Here is a 26,352-nt window from a genome sequence, read left to right on the forward strand (position 1 = left end):
TTTCTCTGGGTGAGGCCACATGTGCTGTCTGGATTTTTAATCTGAATTCCGTGATGTAAACAGAATCCTGCCACTTGACCCACGGACACCTCTAAAATTGAAAAGCAAGTCTGCCTTTCGCCTGACTGCCTCTTGGCTGCACTTTTACATCACTTACTATTGTCACCCTGTCTAACTCTAACGCTTCTCCTGATCTTAAACCACACTGCATGTTTGGTATGAAAGCACAACTACTTATGCCTCACCCCTGTCACTTAACTCTCCCAAGAAAAAGTGCTCTGTGCCCTCACAAAAAGTGCTTACACTGGACTCCACCTCAACCCATTGCCCACAGTTGCCCAAGAACAGTAGGAAACATCACAATATGTTTGTAGTTCAGGACATAAGGATCTAGGTTTCTTTTTGCTGCTGATTTTATGGCTCGACTTCCTAAGGAGTTGTGTACCCAGTCATCAATACTAGACTGATGGCATGATGGTGGTATTGAAGTTTCTCTTTTTGTAGGTTGCACCAACTTTGGATTTTGATGACTTTTATGTTAAAATAACAGTTTCCTGATTACCACTAGGGATTTTTATTTATTTCTTTTTTTTGCTGTTGACGTATGTTCTTGCCATGGCTGCCACTGCAGCCCTTACTATGATAATAAACTGTAAAATAGCACATACAGATGAACATTTCATTCTACCATTAAATTTACATATATTTGCTTATTTGCTCATTTTTAATTTTGATATTTGAACCTTATTTTTTTGGATAATTTGACAGCCCTAGTTGTCAGGCATTAATATAGTTACAGTATGAGTTCTGAAGAAGCTAAACATAACTTTTATCCATTCATCTATTTCAATAACCTACTTAGGGACTGTAGACTATTGCTGGAGGAATTAGTCAAGACTGTGGAGGAACACACAAAGGCATTACCGGTACATGTGTAGTCTTTGTGCTATGACAGAAAGTTTAAGTCAATAGAAAAAAAAACATAAAAATGAGGTAACTCTTATGACTTTGTAATTAGTCATCTGCTCCTTGCACATTAGCTTTGTTTTGAATATATCATCCATATATTTCAACCTTTTTAAAATTCTCTATGCATACATTTAAAAACACTCACACTCCTACACAATAACAACATTTTCAAATAACCAGTTAATCTAAATATATGTGTTTATACTGAAGGAGTAACTAAGAGTCAAATCGAAATATATAATCTGCTTTATTCAGTCAGATCATTTGTATCATTAGCTGGTACTACTGTCTTTACATTGGCTTTTATTTGTTTTATATACCTTAAACAGACTTGAAATCAGATCTGTCTACCAGTCATGATATACTTCGGCTGATAATGGTGGAGAAGTGAATTTAACTTACTTTCTTCTAAAACTGGCTTCCTTTTTCTAGTTGTTATATAGTAGTATTATGTAAATTATACACTATGTGATTAGAGGACATTGGAGCTGAAGGTACAAATTGGAATTCTGTACCATTTTGTTTCCATTCACGGGCTGTGTGATGTATTGCTTCTTACTTTCAAAAAGGGTTATGGTAGTCAGTTTTCATAGTGCAAAGATAAATGCTCCAGTTTGTCACAATTCTATGTGTAAAACATATTGGAGTGTCTTCAGCTTTTTACAGGAACAAAAGAGGTAGTAGATGACTCAATTTTTGTATATGATCTGAACAAGACTTCAGCAGTGACATGTTATAGCTCTTATTGAATTTATAGGAAATAATCCATATCAAGAGTTTGTCCAGGAATTTAAAATATGTAGATGTTGATAACAATCTAGTGGAAAAAATGTAATTTTGAATTTTTGAATCAAAAATTATAATCATTATAATCATCCACTACAGAACTATCATAAGGTTTTATTGAAACAGCATAATTTAATAACACTGTAATTAGTGCTGGGCGGTATACCGGTTCATACTGAAAACCGTTTTTTATTTTTGTTATGATATGGATTTTTCTTATACAGCAACACTGGTTGAAATTGTTCGGAACGTGGCGCAGCGGGAAAGTGTTTAAGGGGGACCTTTTTCGCTGCTACACCGCTAAACACATGCCACAGAGGTGTTGCGTGGGGGCTCTTTTTCACTGTTACACCGCTAAACAAGCATGCAACGGAATACATGCGTTAGTGGAGGTATTGAACTGAACGAAAATGGACAGAGAACATTCCGAAACTGAAGCTGTAGCAGATAATAAAGTTGAACATGATGATACAGAAGAACTTTTCCTGGAAAAAGGAGTCACATCTGTTGTCTGGAGATACTTTGGATTTAAAAGGTCGGATGTGGACCATTATGTTCAAATGTGTGAATACTGTTTCTATACTACTGGATAATACTGCAAGCCAAGTTGTATTTTTTTCAATACTGTGTAATGTACCTGGGTACTGTGTAATAGTGTGACGACATGTTGACTTTATTCTCGACATTTCCACTTTATTCTCTACGCTTATGACGAGAATAGAGTCGACATTTCGACTTTATTCTCGCCGTTTGTCGAGATTAAAGTCGACATGTTGACTTTATTCTCATAATTGGTTATTAAAGTAGAACATCGTAAACTAAACTTCATCGTAAAATGAATATTTAATTTACTAGATTTTCTCAAACCCCATCATAAGTTATGTAGCACATTAAATGCTTTGTGTTGTGTTCCCGGAGCCATGTTAATCGCTACGTGCTTAAACTGACTTCCTCTTGCACTAAGAGGAGGCGCTGGCAGCATATAGAATACATTAATTTCATGATATTCCTGCTCCCTAAACATTTAGAATGCTAAGATAAATACTTGATATAATTTTCATGATGAAATGCATTAAAGTATGTATTAATCATTTGGGGGCATGGTGGTGTGGAGGTTGCACTGCACTACAATGGGGTCCCGGGTGTTCCCTGCTTTGAATTTGCATGTTTTTCTGGTGGGTTTACTCGGTGTGCTTCAGTTTCCTTTCAAAGTCATGTAGAATGTGGGGTTTTGTTATGCTATATTAACCCTATTAGTGTATGTATTGCTCGTATTCACCCTGCTATGTGCTGGCGCCACGTTCAGGATTTCCTCCTGCCTTGCACACAATGCTTGCTGGGATGGGCGCAACCCTGAATGGACGGCATAATTAAACATGTAGAACGAAGATTTTTTTTTTTTAAGTTCTGAACACTCCGTGGTCTAAATTTGTAACTAGTTTTAATTTCACAAGGACATTTATTGTGTGGCGATTGGTTATGTGGAGAAAGAAAAAGGAATGATAGAAACTGGGGATTTAATACATCAGAAAGAGACAGCACGCGTGAAATAAAGAAAGCCCGCTCAGAGGAACATCCATTGAATTCTGTGTTTGTGTCTTCGACCACCAGATCACAAACCCTTTACACAATATTTAAGTTAAACCTTTGCGATACCCATTCATACATCCAGTTTTTTGGAACCTCTTTACACCTGCCATAAAGTTCTCTACACTGAACGCACACCTGGTACGGTGTACTGTGAGGGAGCAGCACTACTGCCACACTACCGTGCATGTTTAATACCTGTTTTAGTGCATTTCATCATGAAAAATTATCTTAGCATTCTACATTTTCAGAGAGAAGGAATATCATGAAGTGAATGTATTCTGTGCGGCGATCACTGCCTCTTAGAGCAAGAGGAAGTCAGTTTAAGAAGAGTGTAGCAATTAACAACTGGGTCTGGGAACACTTAACAAAGCATTTAATGTGTTACATAACTTATGACGGAGTTTGAGAAAATCTAGTGAATTAAACATTGATTTTAGGATGAAGTTTAGTTTACGACATTCTGCTTTAATGACAAAATAAACTACGAGAATAAAGTGTAAATGTCGACTTTAATGTCAACATATATATATTTTTTTTTTAATTCACTGTGTCCATATTTTTTTTTTTTTCACTGTGGCCCTAATACGCTTCTATAGAGCTATACCACAAATAGCATTATAAATACAAGTTGTAGTTTTATTATTTATGTATATACAGTAGCTTAGCTTGAAGCAAGGTCCATATTAATGCAGTTTGCCTTAATGATGGTTCAGTTGATAAAGATGTCATCATCAAGTTGCACTTGTTTTATTTTATTTTAATTTGGTGAATACTGTGTAATGCACCTGGGCTTGAAGTCTTGGAAGTAATAGTATTATTACTGGAAGTTGTACTATTATTTATTTTATTATTATTTATTAGTTTAAATATTATGCAGGTTAATGATGGTAAAGTTGTTTAAAAAGTCACTTTAACATGTCAGTGGACAGAGATTGTTAACATTAACAAAGTGTAGTTGGTTTACAAAAAATATTTACTATTTATTCCTTTTCTAAGACATGTTCAGTGCAATACAACTTTTGACAAGCACCTCTGGATATTGTACTAAGTCTAAATGCCTCTTTGGATGGTTGAAAATATGTTGTCAAAATTTTAGTTTAAGTTGTTGGCAAATATTGTTCAATAAAAAGGCTCTATATTTTGACTGCATATGTCATGCAATGTGATTCCTTCTCTTCATTAGCGCCACCCCCTTTATGGGGCCATGCAAACCTGTATTGATACTTGTTTGCACATTAAAATGTTTTTTTTTGTACAATGTACAATTCTCATGACAGTGGAATAGGTTATTCTTAGCCAGTAATTGCAGTGGAAATGTGGTTAACATCCACTCATGCATGGGGAAAAAATACTGTGAAACCGGTATAATTTTGAAAAATACCGTGATAGAGAATTTTGGTCATACCGCCCAGCACTAACTGTAATAATGAAGATTCAGTGCAGCAAAATTTCATATTATGGTACAAACACCAAAGACTGTTTTTAGAAGACTTGTTATTAGTCCTGGAACATTTTCTGTAACACACTGCTGTGGATAAGAAAATATTCAGGATCTCATTTAAATTGAGTCTGACTGGTCACATAATGAGTTGGAGACGATAGGAATTGTCATGGAATGCTGAGATGATCTCTACATTATAATCAGGCAAGTCTCATAGTTTATATTCATGAATGTGGTTTGATCACCAGAGTGCTTTATCAAGAAAATGTCTCCACATTTTTCAGAAAACCGTATATCTTTCTGTGCTGTGTTCAAAACAATGATAATTTGACAGTTGAAGGCTTCCAACATAATCAAAAAATGCAAGAATCAAGCAACTAGTATGTTGTTACTATTTTACTGTAACCTGCTATATATGTAAGCAAATGACCATTTAATTTCAAAATCACTTTAATGTCCAGTTGTGCTTTACCCTTTGCAAGCAGGAAGATCACTACACACCATAAAAAAAAAAATCTCCACTTATGCCTTCATGCAAAGGTGGGTAGAGTAGCCCATTCCGTTACACTAGTAAAAGTACTGTGTGTGTGATTGTGTTCTGTGACCCTAAAGCTGGTGGAAGTTATTTAATCTACAACACATGTAGGAATAATGTATTTTGCTAATTTAAAGTTTTTAATGAAACATTTCCAATGTTCAGCTGTAAAATGCAATCTTCCGTGGTTATGCACACTCGGTCATATATCAATTAATGTGTACAGGCATCAGGAGAACATACTAACTCAATGCAGAACCTGACCAGGATAGCAATCAAACCTGAGCTCTTGGCAGTTTGTGTCAGAAACGCTAGCTCTGTGCCACCACTCTTCTCATTAAAGCTAAATTCATACAAGTAACATTGTTTTGGCTGATGGCATTGATTAAGTGTTACACAACTGCTTAGTCTGTTACTAGAATGTAAAATCGTGTGCGTGGGATATTAGCAGCAAGCAGGCGTATCTTTGTGAAGTAAGACAATTTTTTGTGTGGTGGCAATAAGCTTCCTTAGCCCTCCCCAAATATTAACCAAAATAAATGATAACTAGTTACTGCACTCTAATGCAACAACTAAAAAATTCAGTGATCTTTTTTTTTACTCTATCAGTTTAACCTGATTTGATAGCTAGATATTATTATGTACTGTAATATACTATTAATGGTTAACTTAGGGCATCAAAGTCAGACATCAAAGCTTTAAGTTTTTGCGACTAGCAGAGCTGGTGATATTCTAGGTTTAGCCATACTACAGAAGAAAAGAAAATGCTTAAAACCACGTATTTTTATAAATGGGAAATGCAACATGCAGATTGCTAAAATTCTTACCTCCGTTGGTATGCAATCATGTAAAAGGTTTTCTTTTCCATTTTCAGTCTAAACAGTGACTGAACTTAAGTTGTAGTGGTCAGCTCAAGTCCTTGGAAAATTGTGCATATCCTAGATTTTCAAATTTCTTAACAGGCTCTTTCATAGTAACTAGTAACATCTGTGGGTGATGGGCAGTTATGACCAATGAAATCCACAATTTAAGTCAATGGAAAGTAATGAGCCTTCACTATTGGCTGTCAGCTGTGAAGGGGAAAACTGACTTATAGATGAAAATGACCAAAGAAATCCACAAGATAAGCCATCTAATGGTGAGGAGTTGGCACTTAATAATGTAAAAAAGTAAATGTGAATAATTCAAATACAATGGTAATGAAGGTAACAGAAATATAACTAATAATAAGTTTTTTATTTACAAATGTACTTGAGTACGAGTTAAATAGTATCATTGCCAAAAAATGTTGTGACAAGTACAATTTTGGCAATGCCTAATAATTCTTAATAATTAGGCAGATTAGTCTTCTGATTGGTAGTTCCAAGACCATTCATTGCTTCAATGCTGATAACCATGGTAATGTTAAAGATAAGCATTCCATGACTGTAGAGTCTACACCTAAAAATATCATTAAAGGAATAATCCATATTGTAAACAAAAAAAAGAAAATGAAAGAAATATTTTTTGTTATTTTAATATACAAATTGTATCTATCAAATCAAAATATGAAAATAAATAAAATCAGAAATCAGAAACTACTTTTGTCAAAATGTTAAATGGGAAGGAAATAATAAATATGCAGTTTTTATTTCATTTAAACACTTGCTTTATCTCTTCAGTAAAAAACATTCTTTGTCTACAATTCACCCTGTCTGAGGGTAGCATCAAAGGTTCTTTAGCACATAAGGAAGCATTTCTAATAATGACTTTATAGGAATAGTAAATAAACAAATCTATTGTCTAGCAGCAGGTAAATTATTTCAGTAAATATTTATATCATGTAGTATAAAATATAAGTTATTTACTGTTATCATTTTAATGTATTTTCTTTCCTAATTTATATTTTTTCTTTGGGTTTGCCAAATGAGCCTACTTTTAAGTGTAAGTGAATTGGTCATACATGCAATATAATATAGTAGATACATCAAGTGAGGCTACATGGAAAACCCTGTAATATGTGTGGTTGTCTGAAACATAAGATGAGCATGTATTTGCAAGGCCTGGCATGTACTGTATGCAGTTACATGGCTACTTGTAAATACTGGCACCATTTTTTGTGATATTAATAGTTAATTGGTCATTTATTTCCTTGTGCCTTTGTGCAGTTTATTTTAGGGAATGAAAAGAATAATAAATGCACATGGATGTTTATTTTTTGAATTCCCTTTTTGTCAAATATTTGTGGTGCTGTTTTAAATATTAGAAAAAAATATCTTGTTGCACTTAACTGTAGGCACAACTGCCTGGCAAGCTCTGCACGTTACCAGGATTTAATTAATATCCTTTGTCCTGAAATCAGAATGTTGCCATATTGCTGATGATTTTTTCCATTTCAGTACTTGTTTCTCTCTAGTTTTTCCTTCCTTTTTGTTATCAGCACGCACCACTAATCAAGGTAGACCCTTGTGATTGGATAATATTTGCAATGACACACTAGTAAGACTTTGAAGTACTGTTGTGCAGGGCCAGCTTTAGTGTTATAAAATTTTAAAATTAAAGGGAAAAATACGGCTTAGCCTGTTGTGCAATCATAAATAATAACATTATGATTTTAATATGAAGTGATTAAAGTGTAGTCCTTTTTATTATAGTTATTGCATATTCAAAAAATTGTTCTGTTTATCACACATCACTATCCTGAAACTTGATAATTACTCAAAATAAAACAAAAAAACAAGGAAAGGACTGCTTAAGAGTAAACTGAGTTGAATTCAGTTGAGGATTGGCACAATTGTTTGAGCAGTTGTTGCATACATCCAGGAGACTGGTTTAAGCTGGGTGAAAGTTCCTGTCCATTTTGCATATTTTTCCCATGTCTCAGTGGGCTTTTTCTTTTGTCTCATGTTAACCAAAATGGCCATGTTTCATATTAACTGATGTTTTATAAGGACATGTATGGATGTGTTATACCTCACAGTTGTAATTTTTTCCTGTGAAATGAGGGTTGGAATGCTCTTTACACTTGGAAGTAACAGGCATTTCTGGTGATCGGACAATGATCATAAAGCAGTTGACCACATTAAAAGGTGTTGCAAATGTACTTGCATTTAAAGTTAGTCAGAAACAGATCAAAACTACAGTAACAGGAGTGTAAATTCAAAGGTGTTTTCATTTCCATATGCAATAGCCACATAAGTGGAAGCTGATTTGAATTTTTTTGCAGGGAAGGTAACATCTGACCTATGTGTAGACATAATGCAGTTACTGGAGATACAGTTTAATGCTCGTTATAAATATAATATGGCAGAATTTTATTTGGATACAACTCAAATATTAAACACATATATATGCCAGGTATAAGTGGGACTTTTGTCTCTCTTAAACCTTAGTGACACACATTTCTGGTGTTCAAACAAATTTTTCTTCATTTTTTTTTCTCCACCTCTGTCATGATGTCAACAACATGTTCTTTACACAGTAGCAGTTTAATTTTACCTATCATCTAAATAACATTCTAATTTCGAGTAAACTTTAGAAATATTTTATTTTATTTTATACTAACAGGTGTGATAGATGGCCGGCTTCATATTCCGGCCCTCACCCCCAGGTCGCCAGGAGGAGCTCTCCCGACAGCATGGACGGGCCCTGAATTCCAGCAGGGCCTTATGGACTTTGTAGTTTCTACACACAGCCCTGCTGGATACCTTGGGGACCACCGGGAGTCGCTGAAGGGAGGCTCATGGACTCGTATGTGCCCTATAACCTGGAAGTACGTCCTGGTCACGTGAACAGGAGAGATGACGTACTTCCAGGTTGAAGAAAAGGACTGTTTACCGTGACCGGGAGGAATAAGGACTTGTGGACTGTTGGGCAGGAACACCTCCGGGTCAGGGAGTATAAAGGACTCTGGGAAAGCCCAGACATTGAGCTGAGCTGGGAGGTAGGGTGGCTAAGTGTCTGGGAGCGGAGGAGAGAGAGTATTGTGATTGATTGGTGTTTATATGAGTAGTGTGGAGTGGAGGGTGCTTTGTGCACGTAATTATTGTATAATAAAAGAAGTCTTGGACTTTCACCTGGTGTTTGGAGTCGTACCTGAGGGTTTGAGAGGTGGATCATAACATCTACTGCTACACTGGTAGAACCAAAATAAAACAAGGTTGTTTTCAGACTCTAATTCTAGAGCATCTTGACTAACCCCGCAGCCTGCAATCAAGCTAAAGCCTAGGTTACTTTCACCCACTATACAACAGTTCTGACTCACAATAGTCAGTAAATACTCCCTATGTTATGTGTAATAAACCATAAGATAAATGGTAAGCAAGTTTAATGACCCAAGGAGTTTAATTTAAAAATGATTTCTCCATTTTTTGTAAGGTCATTATAAAACACAATGTTTGACCAAGCTGTTCTGGAGATCCAGAATTTTAAAACTCCTTTTTAAAATATAAACTGTATGTGACAGACAATTGTTTTGCTAATGGTAATAAAAGGTCAAGATATTTCCACTTTTTCTTCTGCTTTGTGGTGCTTCCCTAGCAGCTGCAATTTGTACCCCCTGAAGAGAACCTTAGAAGAATAGTGAACATAAAAATGTCATTGATAAAAACAAGGCATTCAGACTCATGCTGTTTTTTTGTTTCCTGTTTGCATGTAATCAATGTGAAACTTAGTCTTCCTCTGTGCCACCTTCCTCCGCACATTTCAGGGTAAGCAGATCCATCTGTTAAGAAGTTGAAAAGTTTCTTCAAACATCTGCCAACCATCTGTTTTAATTCAGCTTACAGCTTTTCTTCAGGTTTTGCAAAGAAACTGTTTTATATCAGTTGTAGTATTCTTTATTTTTTCAATACATCTAACTCGGAATGCAGGGGCAAAAATAAAATAAAAGATTTTTTGGGAAACATAGAGCCATGATTCTATCCCCTACCATAGTTTCTGCTTTTTCAGTCTTTTTAGTAAGTAGTTACCATAAAGAAAAATGGACTCTGTCTTACTTGTTACTATATATTCTCTAGCCAACAGGCGTTAGTTATAGCTAGCCAAAGCTGCTAAGCATCATAGCTTGTGACTGTAACTGTTGTAAACCAGGAGCAAAGTATATTTGGAGAAAGAGTCTATGGGAAGAAGCCCAGTTCTTTAAGGTTAAATAAAGTAAACATGAAGATCAAAGCTAGGAGCAGCAGACTAAAAGTACCATGACTATAAATATTCAATTACCACTCATCTTTCCTGGCAACACTTGGCCAACTTGCTTAGTTGCCAGATTGAGTGATTTCATGCCAAATTGGGCTATTTTTAAATCTTTTTGCATGGAGAAAATGGTTTGGGCGTGACTCTTCACTTTGGGCTATTTTTCTTGAAATTGTGCGCGATTTTGTAAAGACTAAAAGTGTACATGTGCATTTCCATGAACCTTTAGCCTATGAAATTGTCTCTTTTTCAGTCCAACCAATGACATTGAAATGTCATGCAACACACTTAAAACCTGTCAATTTTATACATAGTTACAATTCATCCAACCAATGACCTTGCAGTTTCAGCTATTCCTATCCAATTGTTGATAAAGGCTGAGTAGTCTTTCTATAGAATTTAATTCTAAGAATTAAAGCACAAATGGTTGTCCAGAACAGTAATGCAGTATAGAAGTTATTTTATTGGTAAGTCCTCTACTGTCACACCACGTCTTGTAAACATGAGAAAATAAAAACAGTAAAATAGAATAAAGAATGTATTAGAACGTATGCAAAAATTTATCCTGATCTAAAACAATCGATCTGTTCTGTTCTTTAAGACAATTACTAAGGTTTAAGGCTCTAGCTTTGTTGGTAAGTAATCCTTTCATATGTAAATGCATCATTTATAATAAAACATTAAACTATAGTAATAGTTTTTTAAAAGGATAGTTCCGGTGTAAACAAAACAAGTTGTATTTCACCATGATGTTTGCAGTAGTGTTGATTGTGTTTAGTGATATCAGATCATTCCAACAAGGGAAAAAAATTAGAGGTTATACACACACTGAAGAAGAAAGAAGGTAAGAGACATGATGTTTCAGTGAAACTATACAGTCAAAATGTTCATTCTCTTATCATCTTTCCTCTTCACCATGGATAAATACCTTTACTTTTTTTTACTTTGCAGATGCGCATGTACATAGCCTTTTACTGTCTGTTATGCAGAATACATAGCCAATTGGGCTCTTGTCATAATTTTTTTTCTACCGTTAATAATATTTATTTAAAGAAATACATTTGAAGTCTTTCGCTTTGAGATGTACCTTAGCCATTCCGGAACAATATTTTGGTATTTTTTGGTATTTGGTACACTGTATTAATCCCGGAAAGGAAATTGTTTCACAAAATCTTATTTTCTGACCCCGTCTACAAATGCAAATTAAGAATCAATTGGGCTGTCAAAGGAGTGAATTGTATAATGGTTGCAGTTTGGGGGTTGGAAGGTGTACTTGGGTAGCAATTTACTTGATTGAAACGGACTTTACAATAATGAGCTTGGATTGTGTGGGATTTTAACTGTGATTGTGCTAAAAGTGCCTGTCAAATCTGGCAACCCTGCACTTGCAGCAAAGACTTTTTGAATCTCAAATCAGTCTCTTCAGACATTTTCTGACTTGCTTATTCCTCCATTGAAGGTTATAATCTATTCATGCATGCATTCTAATGATTATGAGGAGATAAGTCAAATTAGTAAATAAAAATAAATATTTGAAAAGTTCAAGAAAGATGCAGTCAGCCCAAATAACTGAACCAATTACTAAGTACAATCCAAAGCTTTTAGTTTATAATGTATTTTGTGGAGTTGTCTGTCAAAAATTTCATTCAGTTTAAGAGGTCTTAATGAGATCAGATCATTTCAAAGCATTGGAGTGGGTGTTGTGGAGTTGGCTACTATTTGGCAGATTTGGAGTCTGGGTCACAGAATCCTTATCCGACTTTAACTCCAGCACTTACAGTGCATTCAGAAAGTATTCACAGCGCATCACTTTTTCCACATTTTGTTATGTTACAGCCTTATTCCAAAATGGATTAAATTTATTTTTTTCCTCAGAATTCTACACACAACACCCCATAATGACAACGTGAAAAAAATTTACTTGAGGTTTTTGCAAATTTATTAAAAATAAAAAAATTGAGAAAGCACATGTACATAAGTATTCACAGCCTTTGCCATGAAGCTCAAAACTGAGCTCAGGTGCATCCTGTTTCCCCGATCATCCTTGAGATGTTTCTGCAGCTTAACTGGAGTCCACCTGTGGTAAATTCAGTTGATTGGACATGATTTGGAAAGGCACACACCTGTCAATATAAGGTCCCACAGTTGACAGTTCATGTCAGAGCACAAACCAAGCATGAAGTCAAAGAAATTGTCTGTAGACCTCCGAGACAGGATTGTCTCGAGGCATAAATCTGGGGAAGGGTACCGAAAAATGTCTGCTGCTTTGAAGGTCCCAATGAGCACAGTGGCCTCCATCATTCGTAAGTGGAAGAAGTTCGAAACCACCAGGACTCTTCCTAGAGCTGGCTGGCCATCTAAACTGAGCGAATCGGGAGAGAAGGGCCTTAGTCAGGGAGGTGACCAAGAACCCGATGGTCACTCTGTCAGAGCTCCAGAGGTCCTCTGTGGAGAGAGGAGAACCTTCCAGAAGGACAACCATCTCTGCAGCAATCCACCAATCAGGCCTGTATGGTAGAGTGGCCAGACGGAAGCCACTCCTTAGTAAAAGGCACATGGCAGCCAGCCTGGAGTTTGCCAAAAGGCACCTGAAGGACTCTCAGACCATGAGAAAGAAAATTCTCTGGTCTGATGAGACAAAGATTGAACTCTTTGGTGTAAATGCCAGGCGTCATGTTTGGAGGAAACCTGGCACCATCCCTACAGTGAAGCATGGTGGTGGCAGCATCATGCTGTGGGGATGTTTTTCAGTGGCAGGAACTGGGAGACTGGTCAGGATAAAGGGAAAGATGACTGCAGCAATGTACAGAGACCTCCTGGATAAAAACCTGCTCCAGAGCGCTCTTGACCTCAGACTGGGGCGACGGTTCATCTTTCAGCAGGACAACGACCCTAAGCACACAGCCAAGATATCAAAGGAGTGGCTTCAGGACAACTCTGTGAATGTCCTTGAGTGGCCCAGCCAGAGCCCAGACTTGAATCCGATTGAACATCTCAGGATAGATCTTAAAATGGCTGTGCACCGACGCTTCCCATCCAACCTGATGGAGCTTGAGAGCTGCTGCAAAGAGGAATGGGCGAAACTGGCCAAGGATAGGTGTGCCAAGCTTGTGGCATCATATTCAAAAAGACTTGAGGCTGTAATTGCTGCCAAAGGTGCATTGACAAAGTATTGAGCAAAGGTTGTGAATACTTATGTACATGTGATTTCTCAGTTTTTTTTATTTTTAATAAATTTGCAAAAACCTCAAGTAAACTTTTTTCACATTGTCATTATGGGGTGTTGTGTGTAGAATTCTGAGGAAAAAATGAATTTAATCCATTTTGGAATAAGGCTGTAACATAACAAAATGTGGAAAAAGTGATGCGCTGTGAATACTTTCCAGATGCACTGTAAGTCTTGGGTGCTTTTGTAAGCAGCACAACAACACCAGCTATGGCATCTGCCAGTTATTTATTGGTGACAGACTAATAAAACACCCTAATGCACCAATTACAAATGTTACTTGGTTTATACTTTCCAAGAATTTAGAAATGTTGACACCTACAATAAGGTGGACTACAAAGATTGTGCAGGGAATGTCAGATGATTTAGCTACACACAAGCAAGAAATACAAAAAGTTATGAAGCAAATTTGAGCGCCAGTGCATGTCCAAGATGTATGCATTTTACATGCACATTAGAGCCTTTAATTCTGTTTCCACATACACTTTGACTTCTGTCTTTTGCTGCATTGTCTTCTAATGACCTCCATCCAATCTCCTCAAATAAACAAATAATAAAAATAATTTAAAATCTATTAACAGAGTATTTTTATAGATGAAAATGAAAGGGACATGCTTAGTGCTTAGACTGTCTGCTGTAAGCTGCTTGGAAAGAAACAGCAAGCCAGATAACTATGTTAAACTGCTAGAAGAAAACATTGGAGTGTGGCCTTTTAGTGCAAGGGTACATTCTAGCCATTTAGCTTTTACTTATAGCAAACCTCTGCAAAAATAAAATTTACAGTATAGGCATGCACATCTGACATGGACATGTACACATATCAAAAACATATTAGAGTGTTCCTTATAAGGTAACATCTATATTTAAGATCTGCTGGAATATAAGGGAAAATGTGTCTGATTATACTTTGGTGTGCATTGCATTTACAAATATCATTTAAATCTGTCATATTTTGCAGTCATGTCAACCAAGTATTGGGGGATTTGCACAAAACATTTACTACCTACATACTGGCTAGTTTTCATTGTTCTTTCCACATCTACATGCTCCATTTTCTTCATTTGCTTTGAGTATCAGGTGCTCGGAAATAACATTAAAAATAATGGCGTTATGATTGGGCTTAAATATGTAAACATGACATTTAATATTATACTAGTTGTTCTTCATATTCAAAGCAATACTATGTATAGAGTTTTATCGTACAATAAAGACCGCATTGCTCAGTGCTGACTGACAGTTCTTACCCACATGACAGTGAAACGGTCATGTTGATGTTATAGATTGTATGATTTCTTGTGTTGCTGCTGACCTGCAGTGACATGATGGCTTATTTTTACACGAAAGCAAATGCTTTGGTTAAATATGATTTGACCATTGACTGAACCAGGGGGGTTAGGCTGAGAACTTAGTCACGTAGACACAGTTCCTCCTCATATTGTATGGAACAAGTCTGCAAGATTATGTCATGGTGTTGATGTTCTAGGCAAGTGAACAGTATCTTGTTCCAGCTTCTTGCTGGTTTTGGAATTTTTAACGGTGTTTTTGTCCAGAACAGTTGAGAGATCAAGTGAAGGCTTACCTGTGATTTACCTTTGTATTATAGAGGCTGAGTGGGAAGTGACAGGTTTCCTTATAAGTATCAAACTTGAATGAACAATATAGATTTTTAGAGTCTTCTTTCATGTTAAAGTTGATGTGGATTAATTTTCTCCATTTATGTCATTGATGTGTAAAAGAGTCAGTACACTGTATGAATGTAATCTAGATCCTAGGCAAGCTGTTTCAAATTTTGAATGTCAATAATATTTTTTAATATCCATTTTCAAACTCGTATAATATTTAATTACAGGAAGCTAAGCTTTTGCATTCATGGCTATGCAAAACTTAATAATTGTTCAGTCACTACTTCCTTGAGCATGTTATTGTGTTGAATAGACTTTCTATTTTAATACTTTAACAGGATAGCAGATGCATAACAGACAGTAAAAACGAAGCTAGTTTCAGAATTCAGTAGAGAATTTGGAGTTGGGTCAGGCACTCTTTAGCCTGAATTTGACAAATGGGCTCAAAGGAGTTTAATGGATAGGGAGAGATTTCAAAGAAATGATCTGACTCTGAGCTGAATGAGCCAGAAATTATATAGTTAATTTTTAAAATGATAGTGAGATTGTCTTTAGAAGGTTCATCCATCCATTTTCTACCCACATGTTCAGTTCAGGGTCAGGAGGAGGTGTTTAAGATATGACGTTTTTTCAAGATTATATGGGATGAATCTAGTTAATGAGTATTTTTAAATGTTTGGGTTCAGAATTTTTAGAAAAAGGAGAACAGTATGGTGGCCAGAGTTTAGAGACCATGTTAGTTTGCTAGCATGGTCATTATTGTTTAAATATGTAGCAGCAAAATCTTGTCTCACTTTAAATAATTTTGTAATTGTTCCTCTAGGGAAACCTTTTTGGGAGTCAATTTCCCAAACTCATTGACCACTGAAAAATGGAAAGTTGTCTCCTAGCGAGATGATAATGAATGACTGTAGATACATACAGTATATAAGTATTTGGACTTGTAGATGGTCCAGGGTTAATGCCTTCTTTACCTTCATGTTGCTAGATGATTATGTAGCTCCTTACATTACTGAAAAGGACAAAGTAGAAAAGGATTGTCTCATTTGAGTTCTGAGTGTCAGCACACCCTGCTCTTGTTAGCTGAATGTGCTCTCTCTTCTTGCATGGGTTGTGTAACTCTTTGGTCAGCTAGGAAAAGTGTACTAGGGTTCAAGGGAAACTTGGTAGCACAAACTAAAAAAGAAAATGAAAGTAATATTTAGAATCCAGTCATTTTCCTTTTCTTTTCAGAGTGGCGCTGCCTTCAGCATTGCAGTGTGCTGAGGTTTCTGTTGCAATGTCTGGAAATGTGTGGGCAGTGTCAGCAGTCTACATTGGTTTACTGTGTTTGTAGTAACATGTTTGATTTCAAAATGTCTGCACAATCAGTTATCAACATTTTACTGACTTTGATTGCGTGCAGAATATAAGATACACTTTAATAGAAATTATAAAACTGTTTAATGCATGAACCACCTCTATGTTGTAACTTTTACATTTTATAAATGTATGTTAACAACATTTTTAAGTAGTGCAATGCTATATTACAGTATTTTTATTATTTTATGCTGGTTAAGAATTTAGCTTATAGTGCAGTATGTTTGTGTCAATTTGTAAAAAATAAAACATTTAATAATAAATGTCACAAAACTCTTGAGTGACTCCCAGCTGTTTTTCTGTCATATAAACTAGATAACCATTTATGTACTTGTTAGTAATGTGCAGATATTGAACAAAACATTTTTTGAACTGAGCATAGTGAATAAGGAGGCAAACTTTCTCATGGTTTATATATTTATTTGTGTAACGTTAAGTGTGTTGTTACTGTACAATCATTTCAAAAGGTGATACCATGTTAAAATGGAATTCACCAAGAAAACATGAACTTATTGAGACAGCAAGCAGGACTGGAGCTGAGCCAATGTTTGAAAAAGCTGGGTAAACTACTGTGTTGCTCAAAAGTATTTATATAAACTATCCTATGATAGGCAGTTAAGTATTTGCATCAAAATGGCATGTTATTGTAAAACAGGCAACCACCTGTGCTGTTCATAATTTTTAGGAATATACGGTGACATCACAGTTTTCAAATGGAGAAATATACAGCTGTTATTTTTAAAGTCTTGCTATGGTGTTACAAACGCACTAAATTAAGTAATAATCCTGCAGAATTATAGAGAATTACAGCACTGCAGTTACCTAGAATTGTTGTTCAAACTTGCACCATGGGGACCTTTTAATCTTGACTCATGGAGTCCCACTAGATGGAGAGATGTTACAAGCTTCTGTATGTTTGGCTGAATAGCCTGTTTTTTTCTCAGAACATTTTCTTTTTCATACAAAGTAAATCATTAAGAAGTTTCATACAAAATAAATCATTAGGAAGAAAATAACATTTAGAACATGATATTTGTTGTATAATATAAACAGTGTTGTTGTGCCAGTATGTAATTTCTTTCTCATATTGTTATAACACTGTGTATTTGTTAGCTGCCTGTTTAGGATGTATTATAATTTTTTACATTTGATGCACTGGCAGGTTAATCATCTTGCTCAGGGTTACACAGTGAATTGGAGATGGTAATTAGACTGGCAGCTTTGTGGTTTAAAATCCTATTCCCTAGCCAGTACTCCACAATGCTGGCATGATCAGAAGACTAACCCCACCTAAAAATATGGTTGTTTTCTCACAGCATTTGCAGTCCAGAAGTAGTCTTCACTGACATCAGTTTTATTTTGAAATTTTGCCGACACTACCAGATTCAGATGTGTTTGAATCCCCAGGAAGTGAGACTTTTGTTTCAAGCACTAATTCCTAATATGCAGCATTAGTTGACATACTTGGTGTTGCCTGGATATGTTTGTAGTCTTGGTTATGGAAAGAAAGCAAAGGTTTATGTGTTTTTTAAATAGTGACCCTGTTATAATTACTAGCTGTACCGTCTATCACTAAAGCAGAAAACAAACTCACTCAGAATCAACATGAAGGATGTCTGGAATAGACTGGGTATAATTACTGGACTCATGCAATCCAGAACCCATGTGCTAGAAGGGGATATGGACAAAGCTAATGCCCTGAACCAACTTTTTAATAGATATTCCCTCCCACTGCCACCTTCTCCCAATGACCAGTTATCCCACACCATCTTTACTACATCATCAACTCCTTCCACGTCAATTGGTATAGCCAGTGATAAGTCCATCTCTGACAATCAGTGTGGGCTGTCCATAACTGAACACCAAGTAAGGAGACAACTGAGGAAGCTACAGATAGGAAAACCCATGGGACCAGATGGAGTCAGTCCTCGAGTTCTTAAGGCCTTTGCTGACCAGCTTTGTGGTGTCCTCTGTCACTTATTCAATAAGGCTTGATAAAATGCTGCTGCTGTGGAAAACATCCTGCATTGTGGCATTCCAAACAAGGCAGGCACATCTTCACCTAATAACTACAGACCAGTGGCCCTTACATCTCACATCATGAAGACTTATGAGAGAATGGTGCTTAACTATATGAGTAGTCTTGTGGGTAGACCACCTGGATTAACTGCAGTTTGCCTATCAGACAAAGATTGGAGTGGAAGATGCAATTATCTATTTGTACCACAAGGCTTATTCTCACCTGGACAAAGTTGGCAGCACTGTGAGGATTACATTTTTTGATTTCTCCAGTGCCTTCAGTACTATCCAGCCATCCCTGTTAAGGAGTAAATTGAGTGGATGAGCCGCCTATGGTGTCCTGGATAATGGACTACCTGTCAGGTAGACCACAGTTTCTGATACGGATGTGAGCAACACTGGAGCACAAGGAACAGTCCTGTCTCCTTTTCTTTATACACCTAAGACTATAAATATAACTCTAGGTCATGTCACTTGCAGAACTTATCAAATGATTCTGTATTTATAGGGTGTATTGGTAAAGGGGCTGAGACGGAGTACAAGAGTCAGGGGGAGAGCTTTGTTTTGACTGCTTTAAATTAATGAGAATTGTTTGCATCCTAACATCAGCAAACCAAGGAACTGATTATTCATTTTCACTGTACCAAAGAGCCCCTGTGTTTGGTCACAATTCAAAGAGTGTATGTATAGGTGGTCCACTTCTACAAGTACTTGAGGGGTCCACATTAATGACAGGTTGGACAGGTCTTGGAACACAGAGGAACTATATAAAAATGGGCAGAGCAGGCTTTTTTTCTTAGGAGACTGTTTTTCTTTAATGTGGGAATTGATATCCTTAACATCTTCTATAACTCTCTCATCAACAAGTGCAATATTCTGTGCCATGGTGTTCTGGGTTGGTGACATTCAAGAGATGCTCACCGAACCAACAAGATAATTAAAAGGGCACGTTCAGTTCTAGAGCACACTCTGGACTCCTGCAGATAGTAGCTAAGGCGAGAGTTAAAACAAAACTGAGTGCCATTATCGACATCCTCTCTTTGACACACTAGCACTGAGTAATTTCAGCCGATGAATTATTCAGCAGAAACGTGTCAAGAAATGCTACTGGGGCTCCTTTATACCAACATATGTCTGCATAATGCCTTACTGTGACTGTGACAGCCAAATCAAAAGTTTTCTTTCTTTTTAACGTTCATATTTGTTCAGACCAAAGCATATGTGTATATTTATTGATTTAGTTACTCACTTTCTTATCTACCTATTTATCTATTTATTTGTTTAAAGAGCTTCTGTAAAAAGCCAGATTTTCTGCTGGGGACAAATAAAGTCTGTCTGTCTAGGCTGTGGATTCTCCTCAACTTGTACTAGAAGAATCTGGCTTAAAACAATGAGCCAGGTGCACAGGACAGGAAAAGTTCACTGGATTAGCTTTGTTTTGTTGCATTCTAATGTCATGGAAATGCATGACAAATAAGTATTTTCATAGTTTAAATGGTAACCCTTTTCCGTTTTTCTCCTGCAGGTTGAACATTCTCGTTTGCGGTATGACACCAATGTCCTTCCATGCAGTGAATCTATTTTTGCACTGTGCAGTGACTGTCTTACTGATGTACATATGTGAAAAGACAGTGTTTGATGACAACATTTTGGCTTTCCTCACAGCCCTGTTGTTTGCAGTCCACCCAATCCATACTGAAGCTGTAAGTATCAACACCGTTTATCCTTTGGAATCTTTTATATAATTTCTTATCATATTTGGAAAAGAAATGCAGTAACTTGTCAGGGGGACAATAACTTTTTGTAGATAATTTTTACATTTTCAGGTAAAGAAAACGTCATAACAAGTTTCCAGTAATTTTAGAAAAGCTGTTTTTTGCCTATAGTATATGCATTTAGAAAATATTATTATTTTTTTCAGCAAGTAAAGTGTTTTCAGTTCCTTCAATACAAGGCTTGTTTCTTTCCCCAGATAATGGTAATTTAGTTTTAACAGCAGTTTTGAGCTACTGTATTATTTACAAAAACAATATTAGGGGGGCAGAGAAAATAACACTTGTCTACCATTGCAAATTCAATACTGTAACTGTGCATAATTATTAAAAGTATACTATAGTTTAAAAACAGAAAAGGACACATTATTGTGACACTATTGTACCTTGAAAACTTTAATCCAATATATTTCTTCTTTAAAAATAAAGTCAATCAATAATTTTCAAATGCAAGAAATTTTCCACAGAACTAATCTCTGACATGCTCAATTATTCATGTTTAGTGCAACCACTAACTTATAATACAATGAGTGTGTTATACTTGGACTTCCTTGCAAGTCCTGTTACTACAGTAGATGATGTGGTGTAGCGCGTCAATAACTCATGTCAAAGGGCCAGTTTTAAATAAATAATCACCGCACTCGCAGCTTAGCGAGGGAGCGTGGTGGTCTGTGGCTGAAGTGGCTCCTGGGATGATTTGTGATGCAGGCGGTCCTTGCTTAAGTGCACAGCTGAGGAGTCGTCCGCATCTGCAATTGTTCCTGGGAGCCGCTGATTGCCACAGGTGAATCACGTCCCCACCATAAATAGTAGCGCGAGGCAGTTAGGGAGAAAAAAAAATAGAAGTGGAGAGAGAGCTGGTGCGGGCGAGCAAAGGCTCGCAGGCAGGCAGCTGGACAGTGACATGGGCAGAAGGAAGCGGTCGCTCCAGCTGAGCAAACAAGGAGCTGGAGTGACCGGTGATGAAGGACGGCTGGCCGTGTAAGGCCGAGAAGGCAGCGAGAGTCGGGAGGCTTAGGTGAGGGATTCCCCATTGTGAGCGTCCTGGCCTTTGGTAAACCTAAGTCTCGGTTTGGAGAGCACAACCTAAGCCAGGAATCGGGAAGCCTCCAGATCAGTCGCATGAGGAAGAAGGTCAGCTGCAGGAAGGGCGACTTCCCTGTTGCAGGGCCCAGATGGGAGAAGCATAGGAGCCGCCAGGTAAATGAAGATACCGGGCTTTATGTTTTTTTAAAGGACTGCTTCCAGTCGTTGGGTTTTTAAAGAGTTTTTCTATTGTGTTTAACCTCCACTTCACTCGTTTTATTGGGATTATTTTTTTATGGAAATTAATGCACTGCAGTTTATTTATTTGAACACTTGTTTTATTGTTGATTTTAATAAAAGCACTTGGCACTTTTTTACACCATCCCCTTGCTCCATTTGTTGTGCCTCACTGCTGAGCTCATCTGTGACATTACCGATGGTGTCGGGTTCAAGGGCTCCCAAAAGCAAGAGGGGAGCATGGAGAAGAACCCTCATCATCACAAATGATAGCTTTCAATATGAGTGGTTTTTTTTTTTGTTTTTCACTGGACTTTATTCTATGCAGATCATCTCTTGGCATTCCTTTCTCATTTTTTTTCTTAAAGCTAGTAAACCCTTTGTTTTCTTTTTTCTCATTTCATTTTTCACTGTTCAAGTTTAGGCACACGTTTATCTTTAGCCATAGTGAACCTTGTTGGACTGACTGAAATTTCATCTTTGTTCTTTAGCCAGGGGCGGCACCACCATTAAGGCGAAAGTGCAAATCATAAGGGGGACCCAGCTGCACGGGTTAGCTACCGAACAGTCGGTTGGCGCACTAATAAGCTTGGGCTAGGGCACAAAATAACCTAGCACCAGCATTGCCTTTAGCATCTATAAATAAAAACCAGAGAGAGTACCACAAACATTAATTAGTCTGTAGGGTGATTAATGGGGGGGGGGGGATTATTTTTATTGATTAATATAGCAATTGTTGGGTGACATCTGTCAGCTGTAAGACAGTGCTGTCCTTAATTATGAAATTACCTGAAAATGTATTATTATTAAGTGTATTATACAAGATACTCATGAAAACACAAACACGAGTCACTGTTCAGTCTTAAAGTATATATTTCACCATGAGTGGAAGCTTTAGTCCACCCAGGAAAACTGGAAAAAGCAATCAATATCCACAAAGCAGAAACTAAGCTAGAGGCCCAAACAGTGTGAAGTAACTATACTACTTATTGTGTTGCCATGCCACCCTTCTTTTTGTCACAATAAAACATACCATTCAGTAATTCTTAACCTGCATAGGGCTCTTAACTTGAAATCAAGGAAGTCTTTGCCAAATATGAAGTTTGAAGTGCATTATGCCAACTTTTCCTTATTTCAAATGTTTTCAGGATAGCGAGGTATTCTTAAATACATTTAAAAGGTACAACTATTATCTAAACGCTTCTTATAAAGTTTATTGTAAAATATTTCGATAAGCATGATGGCACAGTGTTTACCTTTGCTGTCACACAGCTTGAAGTCCTGCACTCAAACAAACTATACACATATCAGCTAGGCAATCATTCCACTCCTTTCCATTTCAAAAGAAAAGGTTTTAAATTGACATAATTTTAAATGCTAAATGTTAATGTATACTATAATTAATTATCCTTTGCTGAAAATATTTTGTACTAAGTGGAATACAGACAAGCAAGGAATTCTTTATAGCCTCTAAATTACATTAGTTTATGTTTCAACATGTTTTATGTTTGTGTCTTTCTGTGGTTTTGTTCCATTGATATTTTATTGTTTTTACCTAGGGCTAAAACAGAGTTACTATGCCTTTGAATACTAAACACAGCCAAAGAGGCTGGCATCAGAAAGGCAATCCAACCTTAAAAACTCTGCTTCAGTACCCCCTCAAATAATAGCCAATAACTTAGATAATGGCAATGTCTTTTTTATGTGTTTGTTAACCCTTTCAGGTTATTAAAGAAAAGCAAGACTTGTTTCAACATTTATATTTCTACTTTAATAAAAGTCTAGAAATATCTTACAAGGCCACATTAAAAAAACACCCAAGAATCAAGTATGATCAGCAGGTTATGAAAGTGGCAGCAAAAAGGTATAAAGTGGTCCTGACAAAGATATGCTGGGGGTCATTTGTTGTAGAATAGATTTTTCACATTGTGTGCTTAAGATCTGCTGGAGCTGATTTATTTTTCTTGAAATGTCCTAAATCCCAAAGGTTTTTACATGCCAATACAAATGGAAATTGTTTCATGAGCATCACAGCGTAAATGCACAGAGGAGAGAATTTGGCCTTTTGAGAGATTGAGAAAAGCCTTTTCAAATAAAGTTCCATAGCAATCTGATGTGTATTGCATTATTATTGCTACTATACATCTGGATTTTTAGAATTGGTGTATATTTTTTCCAGGGTATGGAAGTGACCCCTGTAAATTTTATCTACAAGATAATTTAAAAGAGAGCAGTTTCTTTAACTCTGCTTAGGCTGATTAACTCTTACCTTTCACTGCTGGAGTAATTATTATATTTTTCCTCTTTGGCTTATTAGGTAATTACGCCTCTGTGTGTAATTTGCAACTGTATAATGAGACAGGTCCTTTACATATTTTTCCATATTACAGTTATAAGTAGATGTAGACCTGTATAGGAAAAATAATCTAAAAAGTGTATGAATCCTTTACATTTTTCAGAATTCCTGTGTGTATGGTTCCTAACTTGTGGACTATTCTTCATCTACATCATGATTGATCAATTCAGGCTGATTAGAAATAACACAACACAAACATTTTAAGTTGTCTTGTCTTTGTTAAATATATTGTTTAACATGGCAGTAAAGGATTACAAAAGTATGCAAATACTTAGACCTAGTGAAACACGCTTTGCAACAACAACCATAACCAAATCCTTACTGCAGCATCTGATCAGAACTGGATTAACTAAAAGGTATTTGAACCCATTCATGTTTTGGTGAACTTCTATTTCTGATATGTCTTGCATGAATGCCTTCCTTTAGGCTATGCCACAGTATTTCAGTAGGACCTGAGGAATTTGGTCTGTTTTAATTCACAGACATTAAGAAGTGCCAGACATGCTTGTAGAACTGTCTGCTACATTGTAGCCTCTTTAGGTGTCGTATGGCACCCTGTTAAAGTGAACGATCTTTTCTCAGACTCCAAATTAAGAGAAAACAGCAATAGTAATGAGTTTCTTTTATTTGTACTTTTTTACTCAGCGTTAGTTAATAGAGGCCCACATTCTTAGAAATGCCTTGGTAGCCTTTTCTTGGTTTATGAGCTACAAAAGCTATTACTTTGAAGTCTGTTTTGATTAAGCCAAGTTATGCATCAGCAGATACCAGTTATAACATCCAAGAAATCCAAAATTCTGGAGTTTTTTTTTTTCTGTGACACCTCAAAACTACCCCAATTAAGTTTTGAGGTATGGTAGTAATACATGCTGGTCTTGACACTCAAAGTGATGTGCTGTATGTTAAATAGTACATGCAAGCTTGCATTTCACGGTACTCTGTACATGTGACAGTATTGACCTTGTGAACCTATAAATAGTATCTTATTGTTTGGAATACCTGACTCCATTTACTGTCATTCCTACACATGCACCCACTTTTTCATTCCCTGTTATTGAATACTTAAAGATAATACTCCATTATTTGTGTGCTATTTGTTTTTATCTGTTATTATGAGTTCAATGAAGTTCACATGTTGGAATAATTCATGTAGGAATCTGGAAAATTCCAAAGGAATGTGACACAATGGAACTTTTTGTGCAGTATTTCATTTTGATGGTCTTTTCACTGGTGTATTGTGTACTAGTTTAATATTATTATTTTTTCATGATTTTAATAAATATCTGATTTAAAAAGTCCTCTCATTTATAAACTGTAGCTGTCAAGGAGATCTTAAAATAACTTTAAAAGTAGATCTTGGTTGTCCCACCTTGCAGATGACAGTATTCTGTAATTTTGTTTATTCTGATTTCTTTTTCATTTGTTATGTTAGTTTTTATAGGCATATAGGATCATTATTGTCATATCTACTGATTACAGTGAAATTCTTACCCTCCTGTGCTAATTGGCATGCCACACATTGACACTCTCCTTCACTACTGAGATCTTGAAAAGGTACTTTTGTATTACATTTTTTGAAAAGTGGGAGTTGAGCATTCAAAATAGCCTGATCAGTGGTGCTCTCTAGGTTCTCACTGTCCATTTAAGTAAGCTACTTAACTGTTACTATTGGTGATCGTATCTGTTTTTACCAGAGTTTCTAGAACATACACTTTAGATCAGATGTCCTGACTGCAGAGATGATCAGTTAGATATAATAAAATGTATTATTATTATTATTATATATGTTATGAGCGGTTCATAATTACTACAAAATTCCAATAATAGTCCACTGTTCTGGTTTGGATCAAGCAGCTTATTTTTCCTCATGTTAAAATTTTAGAGTCTTTATCATCCTTAATGTGAGTCTCCCTGTAAAGCTGCACAGATACTAAGAAATAAAAATTCAAGTAGTGCACCGATCATGTCTAAGTAAACAGAATATTTTGAATACTTGTATAATGCATGCATAAATGCAGCAGTTTTTGTGTTATTAACTTTAAGTCATATTATTGTGACTTGATCATTCACTGATACTGCTTCTACATCTGTTGATAGAGTGCCTGTTGGTATGCCCATACCCACCTGAAGCCTTTCTTATAGGGCAAATCGAGAGAATTTTGTTTGTAAAGCTTGTTACAGAAATAGAGGAGAATCAGTCTACAAAAAGTAGCTTGTACTTTTCAATATCTCAACTCAGACT

General features: G+C 36.3%; 1 protein-coding gene across 1 annotated transcript in view; it reads left to right on the forward strand.

Annotated features, from left to right (window-relative positions):
- Positions 1–26,352, forward strand: part of tmtc1 (transmembrane O-mannosyltransferase targeting cadherins 1) — a 607,165-nt gene that overhangs the window by 29,403 nt on the left and 551,410 nt on the right. The window contains exon 2 of the mRNA XM_051929219.1: positions 20,245–20,422. Within this exon, the coding sequence (XP_051785179.1) occupies positions 20,245–20,422 (178 nt within the window). The remainder of the gene's footprint in view (positions 1–20,244; positions 20,423–26,352) is intronic.

Source organism: Erpetoichthys calabaricus, chromosome 1 (genome assembly GCF_900747795.2).
Source record: "Erpetoichthys calabaricus chromosome 1, fErpCal1.3, whole genome shotgun sequence".
NCBI classification, from domain to species: domain Eukaryota; kingdom Metazoa; phylum Chordata; class Cladistia; order Polypteriformes; family Polypteridae; genus Erpetoichthys; species Erpetoichthys calabaricus.